Source organism: Canis aureus, chromosome 10 (genome assembly GCF_053574225.1).
Source record: "Canis aureus isolate CA01 chromosome 10, VMU_Caureus_v.1.0, whole genome shotgun sequence".
Classification (NCBI taxonomy): domain Eukaryota; kingdom Metazoa; phylum Chordata; class Mammalia; order Carnivora; family Canidae; genus Canis; species Canis aureus.
Genome location: NC_135620.1, coordinates 58,012,157 through 58,026,901, shown reverse-complemented (window position 1 = coordinate 58,026,901; position 14,745 = coordinate 58,012,157). Strand labels below are relative to the sequence as shown.

The window sequence follows — 14,745 nt, the reverse complement described above, 5'->3', positions numbered from 1 at the left end:
AGTTTCTACTACGAAAAACAATCTGTAGCCTCCTGGTTACTGGATGCACTTCAACGCTCCCCAGACGCACGGAAGAAACGTTCCGCACATCCTCGTGCCTCCTCCTTCTCACACAAAGCTTGGAGGCTCCCCTTCCGAAGCCGCCCCGGCTGGAAAAGGAGCCCCCGGGGCGGGGGGGGGGGGGGGGGCGGCGGCCCTGTGACCCCGGGTCTCCACCGCACACCGCCCCCCCCGCCGCTCCCCTACCCCGCCCGGGAGCCCCGGGAGCCCCGCGCCCCCTCCCGCTCCGGGCGGGGCGCCCCGCCTCCGCCGGGCCCGGCCAGACAGACGCACACCCCCGGGCGCTCGGCCCGCGCCCCCTCGCTCCTCGGAAGGCAGCCCCGGCCGCCGAGCGCTCCGCCCCGTCGACGCCGCCCCCCCGCGGCCCGGAGCCGGGAGCAGGGGCGACCGCCGGCGGCCGGGCACGTCCACGCGCGCTCGGACACACGCCCCCGCCCCGCCCCGCCCCGCCCGCGCTCCCCGCCCGCGCCTCGCGTGGCGGCCGCCAGGCCAGGCCAGCCCGGCCCTGCCCCTGCCCCGGCCCCGGCCCCGGCCCCGCGCCGCCACCTGCGCCCCCGGCCCCGCGCCATGTTTGAGAAAGAGAGGGAGCGAGCCAGAGGCCGGGCCCGGCCCGCGCGCCCCGCAGCCGCCCGCCAGCCCCGCCGCGCCTCCGCTCACCCGTCGCCCCCGGGACCAGCGTCGCCGCCGCCGCCGCCAGCACGAGGAGGAGCAGCCGGGGGCGCGGAGCAGCGGCCGCCGCCCCCATGGTCCCGCCGCCACCGCCTGTGGCCCGGTCCGGCCCGGCCGCCGCCTCGCCTCAGCAAGCCTCGCCTCGCCCCACCTCCCGCCGCCGCGGCGGCCTCGCTCCGGCCCTTTGTAACTGCTCCGGGGCTGCGCGTCCATTGGCTGCCGGGCTCCCGCCGGCCCCGCCTCCCGGCGCTCCGCGAGCGGCCGAGCGGGACCCCGCCCGGAGCCCCGCCCACCGGCCCGCCGGACAGCCAATCCGCAGCCGCGGGCGCCGGCCTCTGGCCACGCCCCCAGGCTCCCCGGGGGCCGTGCAGCCAGACCCCTGCCCCAGCCAGAGCCGCCCCCCGCTGCGCGGAGGCCGGGCCGGGGGCAGGGTGTGGGGCGCCCCGGCCTGGGCCAGCCTCCGGCCGCGGACGCCGGGGGTCGCGCCACAGGGGTGTCTGGCTGTGAGGCGCCTTCGGGAAGAGGCTGTGGCCGCGCGACGCTCTTCCAACCTCTCCAAGCGCGTAAGATCCAGCACTGACCCCGACCCCATCCACAGCCCCGCACCCGCGTCCCCAGCACCTGCACCCAGATCCGCGGGGTCGTCGGGCAGGCTTCAACTTCCACTTCCCAGACCCACGCCTCAACTTTCGATATCCGCCCCGCCGCCTGGAAAAATCTTGCCTCGGTGCCTTCCACGGACGCCTCAGTCTCCCGCCTACCCCCGCCCGTCCGCGCCCCCGCCGTCGGCGTCTGACCCCAACCACACTCCAGGCCCCGAAAGTCCTCAAATCCCGGCCTCAGGCCTCGGATCCTGAGATCGGACACGCCCCCTCCTCCCTCAGCCCCTCAGCGCCCCCCCCCCTCCGCAGCCTCTCTCCCTCCGGAACTCCGAGCAGACCCAGCACCCGGCTCCAAACCACACTCCCTCCTTCTGACCCCTTCCGGATCCAGGTGGGAAAAGGAAGGTCCCCACCACCCCCTCACCACACACCCCCCCCCCCCCCGCCCCAGAGGACGAGGATTCCCCTTCTTGGCTCGCAGCACTCCTCCCCTGGCGGAGGGGGAGCAGTCAATACTTTGACTTGCCTCTGACACGCCTGCACAATAATTCTGAGGTGTCACTAGAAACCCAAATAAACTCGGCTACGTTTTCATTCTGAATTCCTAATTTACTGTGAGACGCTCCACCCACCTTCCCTCTGGGACACCAAAATGAGCTCCAGATTTGTAATTCTTCCTGTCAGACTAGTCCTCTCTTCAGACACAAACACAGCCGAGGAGGCTGTGTTCCACAGAACAGAGAACATTTTTCCACAGAACCTTTTAAGGAGAAAATTTTATTTTCTGTGTGATCTGAGCTTGGAATCAGATAAACCTTGGTCGCAGAAATCACAGTCACCGCCCCCCACCCCCAGCCCCAGCATCGATTCCTAAATCACTGCGGGGCTGCTCTTCCCTGAGCACTTCACCTGCCTCTGAAGACTTCCCTCTCGGGCTGTGAGAGGGCTGGGTGGGGGTCTCGGAGCTGGCATCTGGGACCTGCCTGCCTCTTCCCCTCCTGGGTAGGACCCTTATTTGAACAAGTCAGTCAACCTTACGGAGTCTCCCTGTCGTCATCTGGAACGTGGAAATAAGATCTCCCTCCCAAGGTCAGTGAAAGGATATGAGATTTGGGGGTTCCTCCTCCCCCCTCTTTCAAGTGCTACTTGTAGGCCCTCCCTCCAGACACTCCCATCTCCTCCCTGGACAGGTGAGCCCCTGGGTATACACTGAACTGCCTACCTAGGGATGCAGCTGCTACCAAAAACATGGCACAGCCTGCTCTCTTGGGCTGCTGGAGACCAGCAGTGACAAGCTCTCCTCTTGCTCCTGGCCGCTGGCTGACCAAGCAAGCAAAAACTACTTCCGCCGGGTGCCAGGCCCAATCTGCTCTAATTTTTTCAGTGGAGATGTGGAGGGCAAGTCAGAGTCTTGTGAGACCTGACGTCTATAGACTTTTTTCACTGCTCTAATTCTCAGTGTCTTCCATGAGAGCCCAGAAGATATTTATTGTATGAACGTATGAATGAATGAATGAATTGCCTCAGACAAGCGAAGTGTCTTCCTCTCATCAGGTTCTCTCATTAGATTCTTCATCTCTAGGGGCCCATGGGTGGCTTAGTGGTTGAGCATCTTCCTTTAACTCAGATCATGATTCCAGGATCCTGGGATCAAGTCCCACATCAGGCTCCCTGCAGGGAGCCTGCTTCTCTTTCTGCCTGTGTCTCTGCCTCTGTGTCTCTCATGAATAAATAAATAAAATCTTAAAAAGAAAAAAGATTCTCCATCTCTAAAATGAAATATTATACCTACCCCATTTATAAATAAAAGGGATTGAATCACATGTCTTGGGCCCCTTAGATGATGTAATGTGTCTGGAACAGTGTCTAGAACATAGTAAATACACTTTTTTAAAATATAGTAAATATTTAGTTAATGCCATTTCCTTTGCCCAGCCCCTTCAGGCTCTGTTTGATTCTAATCAGCATTCATGTTCTGTTAACCTGTGCCTTCGCCTTACAGAAGCTCAGTTCATCAGCCTTGGTTATCTTCTATGACACACTTCCAGTTCTTAACATTTTCCATGGAATTGAGTGTCTTCATTAGAACACTGAGGAACAGGAAGGAGAAACAGACTATTTTTAAATTTTATTTTCCTGATATTAGGAAGAAATTTCCATGAGCCACAGATCCATAAATAAACTACATTGGAATGGAACAATAAATTACAAGTTCAAAATCATGGTTCTCAAACTTTAAAACGAGTCCAAATTGGCTGGAAAGTTTTTTAAAATGCAGATTGCTGAGCATCAGCCCTAGAGAGTCTGCATCCGTTCATCTGATAGAAGTCCAGGACTCTGCAATTTGTAATAGAGACCCCAGGTGATTTTGTTGCGGGTGTCACCAGGCCACACTTCAAAAGACACTAGTTTAGAAAGTGTTACCTTGAAATTCAGTAAATAAAAATGCACATACTTATTTCACCTTTTGAGAAAGGGAGGGCAATGGGAAGAAGCCTCTGGCTTTGGAGGCCTAGCTGGTATTCTGGCTCTACCCTTTTCTAGATGTAGGATCTGTGCACGCTACTTGATTTCTCTGAGATTTCACCTCCCGCAGTGTGAAATGGGATAATGACACTGACTCATATATTTGCTGTAAGGTCTAAATGAGCTATTGCACATGAAGAATCTATCATAAATGTTAATTCCCTTCATAGTCTCTACAGGCTTTGAAAAAGGCTTGTTTACTCCATCTTGATTTAATGGGGAAGAAACGGAGGGCCAGCCCCCAGCAGGTCAGCTTCAGAGCCAGGACTAAGTGACTCTCCCTCCAGTGCCTTGTCCTCTGTACAGTGCTACCTTTCAGTCTTCATGCCAAGTACATTGTTTGCTTTTCCTTTTGGAGTACTCCCCCAAGTAAAATGTTTTCTTCCAAATGGAGAGCACAGACAGTTAGTTGCCTAAACTACATTCATTCCTACATTCACTTTGTAAACAGAATCCTCATTTCCTTTGGGAAAGCAGTTCACCTAGCTAAAAATCTTAATTTCCTAGGCACCTGGCGCCTAGATATGACCCTGTGACAGAGATCTGGCCAGTGAAATATAAGAAGTCTACCAGGTAGAGCTTGTTGGGAAGATACTGTTTTCCCTATAAAGAAGAGATAGACCCATCACATCCTCACCTTCTTTCCATCGGGAATATAGTTGTGATGCCCAGAGGAATAGCAGCCATTCTGTGAGCATAAGGATGGTGGCCATAACTAGGAATAGTATAGACAGAAGGTAGGAATGGATAGAGTAGAAAACTTGGAATGGAGTCTGGATCCTTGATAAACTCCTTGAGCAACTGTACCAGCTCTAAATGCTTACCACTGAAGTTCGCATTATATTAGAAAAACAAACATCTCTTTATTTTAAACCTTAAAACACTCCAATTCTGGTGGTCAATACTATCTATTGTATATTTTGTTACTATCATATTTTCTTAAACTACGAGCTAATGTTGATTTATATTATTTTTATCTATTGCTAACTCCTGGGCTCCTAGCTGAATAACAAATCACCTCAAAACTTAGTGGCTTAGAATAATAACCATCTATTATTTCTCATGAGACTGTGGATAGGCTGGGCTGTTTTTCTTGGTCTAGGCCAATTGAAGCTGATCACAGTTGAGCTTGCATATGAGGCTGGTCAACTGGGAGCTGAACAGATCTATAATGGTTGAGTTCATCAGCTCCTTCATGTGGTTTTTCACTCTCTAGCAGGCTAGCCTAGGTTTGTGAACATGACAGTTCAGGGATCCAAGATAATGAATGGCAGTTTCCAACTGGCACATCGTTTCTGCCACATATCATTGGTTTGGGCATGAATTAGGCCAAACCCAAATTCAGAATAGAGAAATAGAGTCCACCTCTTGCTAAAAGGAACAACAACATCACATTGCAAAGGGAGGGACGTAGATACCAAGAGAGACCTAAGTGTGGCCATTTTTGCAAACACTTTTTATCACTTTTTCTGATCTTCATTTTTTTTAATCCCTAGATTTTCCAGCTCAAATCATTTTAATTCCACCTGAAGTACATCCTTTGGAATTCCCTTTAGAGAGAGTTGACTCAGTAGCAAACAATTTCAGTTTTTGTCTGCCCAAGATGACAATATTTAATCCGTGGTTTTGGACAGTGTTTTCACTGGCTACAGGTTTCCAGACTGGCAATCGTTTTTTTTTCTCAACAATCAAAACTATCATTCCACTGTCTCCGGCTTCCATTGTTGTTTGAAATCGGGTATTAGTCTATTTCTCTTTTGTAGTTAATTGGTCTTTTCTGTCTTCTTTTTAACAGACTTTATTTTTTATAAATAAAAATATTTATAAATTTTATAAAAAATAAATAAAATATGTATAAAATAAAAAATAAATAAAATATTTATTTTTTAGGTTCACAGCAAAATTGAGCATAAATTACATAGAGTTCCCATATATTCCCTGTCCCTGCCCAGGCACAGCCTCCCCCACTATTAATATTCCCCATCAGAGTGGTTGGTTTGTTATAATCAATGAACCTGCCCTGACATATCATTATCACCCAAAGTCCATAATTTACATTAGAATCCACTTTTTGTGTTGTATATTCTATGGGTTTTCACAAAGGTTTAATGACATACATCTACCGCTCTAGTATCATACACAGTAGTTTCACTGCCCTAAAAATCCTCTATGCTCAGCCTACTCATCTTTCCTGCCCCCTAACCCTTGGCACCCACTGATTTTTTTCCTGTCACCATAATTTTGCCTTTTCCAGAATGTCATATAGTCAAAATTGTACTGTAGCCTTTTGAGATTGGCTTCTTTCACTTAGTAATATGCATTTAAGTTTCCTCCCTATCTTTTCATGGCTTGATGGTTCATTTCTTTTAGCGCTGAATAATATTCCGTTACATAGAGTTTATTTATCCATTCACCCCCTGAAAGATATCTTGGTTGCTTCCAAGTTTGGGCAATTATGGATGAAATGCTATAAACATCCCTGTGCAGGTTTTTGTGTGGACATAAGTTTTCAGCTCATTTGGGTAAATACCAAGGAGCATGATTGCTGGATCATATGATAAGAGTATGTTTAGCTTTGTAAGAAACTGCCAAACTATCTTCCAAAGCGGCTGTACCATTTTGCATTCCCACTAGCAGTGAATGAGAGTCCTGTTGCTCCATATCTGGCTGCTTTTATTTTATTGAATTTTTCATCTCTACAAGTTTCATTTGGTTCTTTTAAAAATCTTCATTTCTCCTCTCATCATGTCTACATTTTTCTTTATATCCCTAAACATATGAAGCATATTTATAATAGCTGTTTTAATGTACTTGTGGGATAATTCCATCTACTCTGTCATTTCTGGGTCTGTTTCTGTTTACTGATATTTTAGGCTCACATTTTCCTGCTGCTTCCTATGTCTAGTAACTTTTTTATTGGATGCCAGACATTGTAAATTTTAGGGTATGGAGCGCTTTATTTTCCTGAAGAGTCTTGAACTTTTTCTGACAGTGAGTTAAGTTACTTGCAGATTAGTTTCATCCTTTTGAGGCTTATGTTAAAACTCCTTTAGGACAAGTCTAAAATAACCATTATTTTAAGACTAATTTTGCATCACCTGTCAGGTATGTTCTTTCTGGGATCTCTCTGTTAAATCCTCTGTTTAGTCCACAAGGTCTCTCCACTCTGGCTAGAGAGGATTCAAATGATTTCTGAGCTGGTCTGAACTCTGAAAATCTGTTTTATAGCTTCGCGGTATTTTTTTGTTTGTTTGTTTCCTCCAGAGTTGTTCTTGCCAGTCTCGTGAGGTTTCACTCTCTGCATGCATAGATTAGTATTCAGACAAGAGTCCAAAGGACCCCAATATGGATTTCTCAAAATCTCTGCAGAAGTCCTTCCTCTTGGGTGCCTGGGTGGCTCAGTTGGTTAATCGTCTGCCTTTGGCTCAGGTCATGGTCCCAGAGTTTTGGGATTGGGTTTTGGGATCGGGTCCTAGGATCAGGCTTCCTGGGATTGGGAGGCTACTTCTCCCTCTCCTTCTGCCTTCCATTCACCCTGCTTGTGTTCTCTCTCTCTTAAATAAATAAAAGAAAGAAAAAAAAGAGAAGGAAGGAAGGAAGGAAGGAAGGAAGGAAGGAAGGAAGGAAGGAAGGAAGGAAGGAAGAAGAAAGAAAGAAAGAAAGAAAGAAAGAAAGAAAGAAAGAAAGAAAGAAAGAAAGAAAAGAAAGAAGGAAGGAAGGAAGGAAGGAAGGAAGGAAGGAAGGAAGGAAGGAAGAAAGAAAAGAAAGAAACTCTTTCCTCTCCAGCTGCAGGCTCCCTGAGCACCGATCTTGGTCTCAAGTCAGAGGAAATGCTGAGCATCTGTGTTTGTTATTTATTTGCATATCATCTTCTGTGAAGTGCCTGTCCAAGTCTTTTGCTCAAGTCTCATATGAATGATTTATAGGAGTTACCTGTACAATCTGGATATAAGTCTGTTGCCAAATGTGTGTCTGGTAAATATTTTTGTTCTGTTATTTTTATTAATGTTATTTTTAAAGAGTAGTAGTTTTAATTGTTTTTCTTTACAGTTAGTTCTTTTTGTGTCCTGTCTAGAGAAAAAAATGCCTACCCTCAACCATAGATATTCCTCTACATGTTCTTCTATTTGCTTTAAAGTTTTGGCTTTTACATTTAAGTACTTAAGCCACCCTGAATTAGGTCTTGTATAAGATGTGAGGTATGAGTCAAGGTTTAATTTTTTCTGTACTGACATTCAGTTGATCCAGTATGATTTACTGAAAAACCTTTTCTTTCCTTTTTAAACTATGTTGGTGCTTTTGTCAAAAATTATTTGACTGAATGTTTGCAGGCTTATTTCTGGACTCTCTTTTCTTTTACATTGGTCTAATTGTCTATCTTAATGCCAGTATCACTGTCTGGATTACTGTACTTTATGGTAAGTTTTAAAGTCATGTGGAGTTTGCCTCCCAACTTTGTTCTTCTCCTACGTTGTTTCTAGCCAAATTTTTAAGTTATGGTAAATAGAATTTATTTTTAAATTTCACTTTCTAACTGTGTTTCCACTAAGTTTTCTAAAATTTTTAATTTTAACTCCAGTGTATTTAACACATTGTTCTATTAGTTTCAGGTGTGTGATATAGTAATGCAACAATTCTCTACTCAGTGCTCATCATAAGTGTACTCTTAATCCTCTTCACCTATTTCACTCAACCCCACCCACTTCCCCTCTGATGACTATTTTGTTTTCTATAGTTAAGAGCCTATTTCTTGGTTTGTCTCTCTTTTTCTTTGCTCGTTTGTTTTGTTTCTTAAATTCTACATATGATTGAAATCATATGGTATTTGTCTTTCTCTGACCGCTTACTTCACTTAGCATAATACCCTCTAGGTTCATCCATGTTGCTGCAAATGGAAAGATTTCATTCTTTTTTATAACTGAGTAATATTCCAACACACACACACACACAACACACATACATATCTACATCTTCTTTATCCATTCATCTATCAATAGACACTTGGGCTGCTTGCACGATTTGGCTATTGTACATAATGCTGCAATAAACACAGGGGTGCATGTATCCCTTTGAATTAGTGTTTTTTGTATTTGGGGTGTAAATACCCAGTAGTGCAATTACTAGGTCATAGGGAAGTTCTATTTTTAACTTTTTGAGGAACCTCTATACTGTTTTCCACAGTGATTGCACCAATTTGCATTCCCACTAACAGTGCAAGAGGGTTCCTTTTTCTCCACATCCTTGACAACACCTGTTGTTTTCTTCTGTTGTTGATTTTAGCCATCCTGACAGGTGTGAGGTGATACCTCATTGTGGTTTTGATTTGCACTACCCCGATGATGAGTAATGTTGAGCATCTTTTGACATGTCTGTTGGCCATCTGGTTATCTTGTCTGGAGAAATATCTGTTCATGTCTTCTGCCCATTTTTAATTGGATTGTTTATTTGTTGGAAGGTTGAGTTGTTTAAGTTCTTAAATATTTTGGATACTGACCCTTTATCAGATATGTGATTTGCATATATCTTCTCCCTTTCTGTAGAATGTTTTCTAGTTTAGTTGATTGTTTCCTTTGCTGTGCAGAAGCTTTTTATTTTGGTGTAGTCCCCATCAAATTTGGGGGGCTATTTTTGCTTTTGTTTCCCTTGCTTCAGAAGATCTATCTAGAAAAATGTTGCTATAGCTGATGTCAGAGAAATTACTGCCTTTGCTTAAAGGCAGAAATTAAAAAATCTTCTGGATTTTTATGGTTTCAGGTTAGGTCATCAATCCACTTTGAGTTTATTTTTGTGTGTAGTGTGAGAAAGTGGTCCAGTTTCATTCTTTCACATGTGGTTGTCCAGTTTTCCCCACAACATTTGTTGAAGAGACTATCTTTTTCCTGTTGCATTCTTGCCTTCTTTGATGAAGAGTGATTGTCCACATAATTATAGGTTTATTTCTAGGCTCTCTATTATGTTCTATTGATCTATGTGTCTCCTTTTGTGCCAGTACCACATTGTTTTAATTATTACAGCTTTGGAGTATATCTTGATACCTAGAATTATGATACCTCCAGTTTTGTTCTTTTTATTTAATTTTTTAACAGTTTCTTTCTAAGGATTTTATTTTATTTATTTGAGAGAGAGAGAACATGAGTAGGGGAAGGGGCAGAGAGAGAAGGAGAAGCAGACTCCTCACTGAGCAGGAAGCCTGATGTGGGGTTTGATCCTAAGGCCCTGAGATCACAACTTGAGCCCAAGGCAGATGCTTAACCAACTGGAGCTACCCAGGCACCCCAACAGTTTTGTTCTTTTTATTTATTTTTAAAGATTTTATGTATTCATTCATGAGAGACACACACAAAAAGGCACAGACACAAGCAGAAGCAGGCTCCATGCAGGGAGCCTGACGTGGGACTTGATCCCAGGTCTCCATGATCACACCCTGGGCTGAAGGCGGCGCCAAACCGCTGAGCCACCTGGGCTGCTGAGTTTTGTTCTTTTTAAAGATTGCTTTCAGGGCACCTGGGTGGCTCAGTCAGTTAAGCATCTGCCTTTGGTTCAGGCCATGATCCCAGGGTCCTGGGATCGAACCCCACGTCGGGCTCCCTGCTTAGCGGGGAATTTGCTTCTCCCCTTCCCTCTGCCTATCACTCCTCTGCTTGTGTTCTCCATCAAACAAATAAATTAAAAATATTTTTAAAATTGCTTTGGCTATTCAGGGTCTTTTGTAGTTCCATACAAAATTTGGAGTTGTTTTTCTTAATTCTGTGTAAAATGCGATTTTGATAGGGATTGCATTAAATGTTAGATTGCTTTGGGTAGTATGGACATTTTAACAATATTTGTCCTTCCAATCTATGAGCATGGAATGTCTTTCCATTTCTTTGTGTTGTGTTCAACCTTTTTCATCAGTGTTTTATAGTTTTCAGAGTACAGGTCTTTCATCTCCTTGGTTAAGTTTATTTCTAGATATTTTATTATTTTTGGTACAATTGTAAATGGGATTATTTTCTTAATTTCTCCTTTTGCTATTTCATTATTAGTGCATAGTGTATAGAGATGCAATGGATTTCTGTATATTGATTTTGTATCCTGCCACTTTACTGAATTTATTTATCAGTTCTGATCATTTTTTGGCGGAGTCTTTAAGGTTTTCTATATATAATATCATGTCATGTACAGTAATGAAAGTTTTACCTCTTCCTTGCCAAATTGAATACCTTTTATTTCTTTTTCTTCTCTGATTGGTGTGGCTAGGAGTTCCAATACTATGTTTAATAAAAGTGGTAAGAGTAGACGTCTTGTCCTGTTCCTGACTTTAAGGGAAAATCTCTGTTTTTCACCATTGAGTATGAAGTTAACTTGTGGGTTCTTTATATATGGCCTTTATTATGTTGAAGTATGTTTCCTCTAAGCCTACTTTGTTAACAGGTTTTATCATGAATGGATGTTGTACTTTGTCAAGTCCTTTCTCTGCATCTATTGACATGATCATTTGATTTTTATCCTTTCTCTTGTTGATGTGATATATCAAGTTTATTGACTGATTTGTGAACATCAAACTACCTTTGCATGCTGGAAATAAATCCCACTTGATTGTGGTGAATTTTTTTTTAATGTATTGCTGGATTCAGTTTGCTAATTTTTGTGGTGATTTTTGCATCTATGTTCATCAGAGATATTGGCCTGCAGTTCATTTTTGTGCTTGTTCTGTCTTTTTTTGATTTTGTAATCATGGTAATGCTGGTCTCATAGAATGAATTTGAAAGCTTTCTTTCCTCTTCTATTTTTTGGAATAGTTTGAGAAGAATAGGTATTAGCTTTTCTTTAAATATTTGATAGTAATCACTTATGAAGCTGTCTGGTCCTGGGCTTTTGTTTGTTAGGAGGTTTTGATTACTGATAAATTTCATTGCTATCAATTGGTCTGTTCAAATGTACTATTTATTCCTGATTCAGTTTTGGGATGTTATATGTTTCTAGGAATGTATCCATTTCTTCTAGGTTGTCTAATTTGTTGGCATATAATTTTTCGTAATATTCTCTTATAATTGTGTTTTGTAATTGATTATACAATTGTATTGTTGTTGTTTTTTTCTTTCATTTATGATTTTGCTTATTTGAGTCCTCTCTTTTTCTCTCTCAATGAATCTGACTAAAGGTTTGTCAGTTCTGTTGATCTTTTCAAAGAGCCAGCTCCTGGTTTCTTTCTTTCTTTCTTCTTTCTTTCTTTTTCTTTCTTTCTTTCTTTCTTTCTTTCTTTCTTTCTTTCTTTCTTTCTTTCTTTTTTTTGTTCAGCTCCTGGTTGCATTGATCTGTTCTATTGTTTTTTAAGTTTCTATTTCATTTATTTCTGCTCTAATCTTTATCATTTCCTTCCTTCTACTAGTTTTGGGTCTTGTTTGTTCTACTTTTTCTAGATCCTTTAGGTATAAGGTTAGGTTATTTTTTTGAGATTTTTCTTGCTTCTTGACATAGGCCTGTATTGCTATAAACTTCCCTCTTAGCATAGCTTTTGCTGCATCCCAAAGATTTTGGACCACTGTTTTCATTTTCTTTGTCTCTGTGTATTTTTACTTTTCTCTTTGATATCTTGGTTGACCTACTCACTGTTTAGTGGTATGCCAGGTAACTTCCATGCTTTTGTTTCAAGCTTTCATTTTTTTTTTTCAAAAAAATGTTTTTTTCAAAAACACAGTTTTTGTAGAAGCTGTATTTGGATCTATTCCAAATCTGTTTGGTGTTCCTTTATTGTTCCTTATTTCCAATGTGTGTTTTTCAATTTGGTTTTTTTTAAGGCATGTAAAGCATTGGTATGTTAAAAATTTTAGTAATCATAGTTATTTCATAATTATGTTTGTATATGATAATCCCAGCATTTGAACTCTTGTGGGTCTATTTCTGTGTCTGTTGTTTCTCATTTACAATGTGTCTCTATACATATTGTGACTTTTATTGAAGGCCGTGTATTTTCTTTGGGATTTTATTTGAGGGAATTCTTTAAAGTCTGAGTAAAGAAAGGGTCCCCTAAGGAGGATTTGCATTTCTTCCTGCAACCTGTACCTCTACCAGTCTTAGGTTACTCTATGAAATTATTGGCTTGAATTTTGGAGTTTTTAATTTTGTTGTTTAAAGCATACAAGCAATATGAATTGGGGTTTCAGACTGCATGAGGAACAGCTTATGCTTCTAGATTCTCTGTGATAACTTTTTTTTTTTTTTCTGAGCTCAGCACCCAGGTTCGTGCAACTGCCTGGTGGTTGATGAAGTTAATAGTTATTTCTGGTTCATCTTTTCATTGGTGGTGTAGAGCTTTGGGGTCTCATCTTTATGGAAGAGGTGTCCAAAGGCCTTGGATGGCCTCTGATTTTTGTACTCTGTGATTCCCTGTACTCTGTGAGACCAGACATCAGAAACTCCAGTTAATCTGGTTCAGTAAGTGCCCTCAGAGCAACAGCCAGCTGCAGTGCTCCAGTTGCCATGATGAGTTCCTTCTTTCACTTAGTATTTTTGCCCAAGCATCTCTTACTTTCTTGCCAGCTGACAAATGCATTTAGGAAGATATATTTCCCCAGCATTTTTAGATTTATTCCATGGGAGGGTCAATCTACCAATTATCAGGAATGAAACTCCTACTGCCTAAATTCCTATTACAGACATCTTAGAAATCACTATCGAATTTTCTACTGCAGTGTAACAGTTTTAACTGTTATAGGTATCAAAGGGGATTCAAACAAAAGCTATTTTGCCAATACAGTTTTTAAAAAAATTCAGCTTCTGGCATTGTCTCTGCTGCTTTTCAAACATTAAAAATATGCTCACAGGCTGTCTATCCCACTCGCCTCTGTCAAGCTGGTTTCCCCAAATGCTTGGGTTGCTTTAAGAAAATGTTTTGTTTTGTGTTTTGTATTGTTTTGTTTTCATTTAGACTTTTGTTATGGATGTCTACTTTTAAACACACTACGGATAAAGAATTTGTCCTATGGATACTTTCTCTGCTTTGGGGACTTTATTTGTTAATTTTTTATTAATTTTATAAATGCCCCCATAGACACTGGAAAACAGAAGTTGACTCTTGTGCATGTGAATTTTTTTTAAGATTTTATTTTATTTATTCATGAGAGACAGAGAGAGGCAGAGACATAGGCAGAGGGAGAAGTGGGCTCCCTACTGGGACCCCAATGGGGGACTTGATCCCAGGGCCCTGGGATCACGACCTGAGCCAAAGGCAGATGCTCAACCACTGAAACACCCAGGTGCCCCTACCTACTTGTTTTTAGAGAGAAATAGTACAAGTGGGGTGAGGGGCAGAGGGAGAAGCAGACTCCATGATGAGCAGGGAGCTGGATGCAGGGCCTGATCCCAGGACTCTGGAATCATGACCTGAGCCGAAAGCAGATGCTTAACTGACTGATCCACCCAGGCTTCCCTGTGCACGTGAATTTTTGTGTGTGTATATGTGTGTATGTTTCATCCTGGTAGTTAATCTTTGCTTAATTTTGACTGCTTGATCTGCAAAGACACAGACATGCATTAAGCTCTCCCCATTGCTTTCCCTGTCTCTCCAGAGACAGATCTGCTGGCCTTGATCACCATCCTTACCTTGTAAAGCAATTACTGTAAAGTAATGCCAACTTCCTGACCCCTGTGATTTAGGGCTGAGGGCTAGCAGGCTTGAACCATCTTCTCTCTGACTCCGAGAAGTAGTCTCTGGAACTTAGCCTCTAGTGGGATGACAGCTAGGTCTCTGCCTCGTTCCCGTGTCTAGGCTGAGCTGAGCAGGTGCAGCATGCAGGTGCAGGACTCTGAGAAGCATCTCACCTGAATCAAAAGCAATGGGCAGAACACATTTTTAGGAGAGATTTCAAAGAGCCTGAGAATTGGATGAGCACTGCTCAGATGGGGG

The 14,745-nt window shown here is 43.3% G+C and overlaps 1 protein-coding gene across 2 annotated transcripts in view; it reads right to left on the bottom strand.

Moving 5' to 3' along the window:
* Window positions 1-874, bottom strand: part of TGFBR1 (transforming growth factor beta receptor 1) — a 58,618-nt gene extending 57,744 nt beyond the window's left edge. For both annotated transcript variants that reach the window (XM_077912670.1, XM_077912671.1), the window contains exon 1: window positions 718-874. In XM_077912670.1, coding sequence (XP_077768796.1) covers window positions 718-805 — 88 coding nt within the window. In that variant the 5' untranslated portion in view covers window positions 806-874. The remainder of the gene's footprint in view (window positions 1-717) is intronic.
* Between the last annotated feature and the right edge of the window lie 13,871 nt (window positions 875-14,745).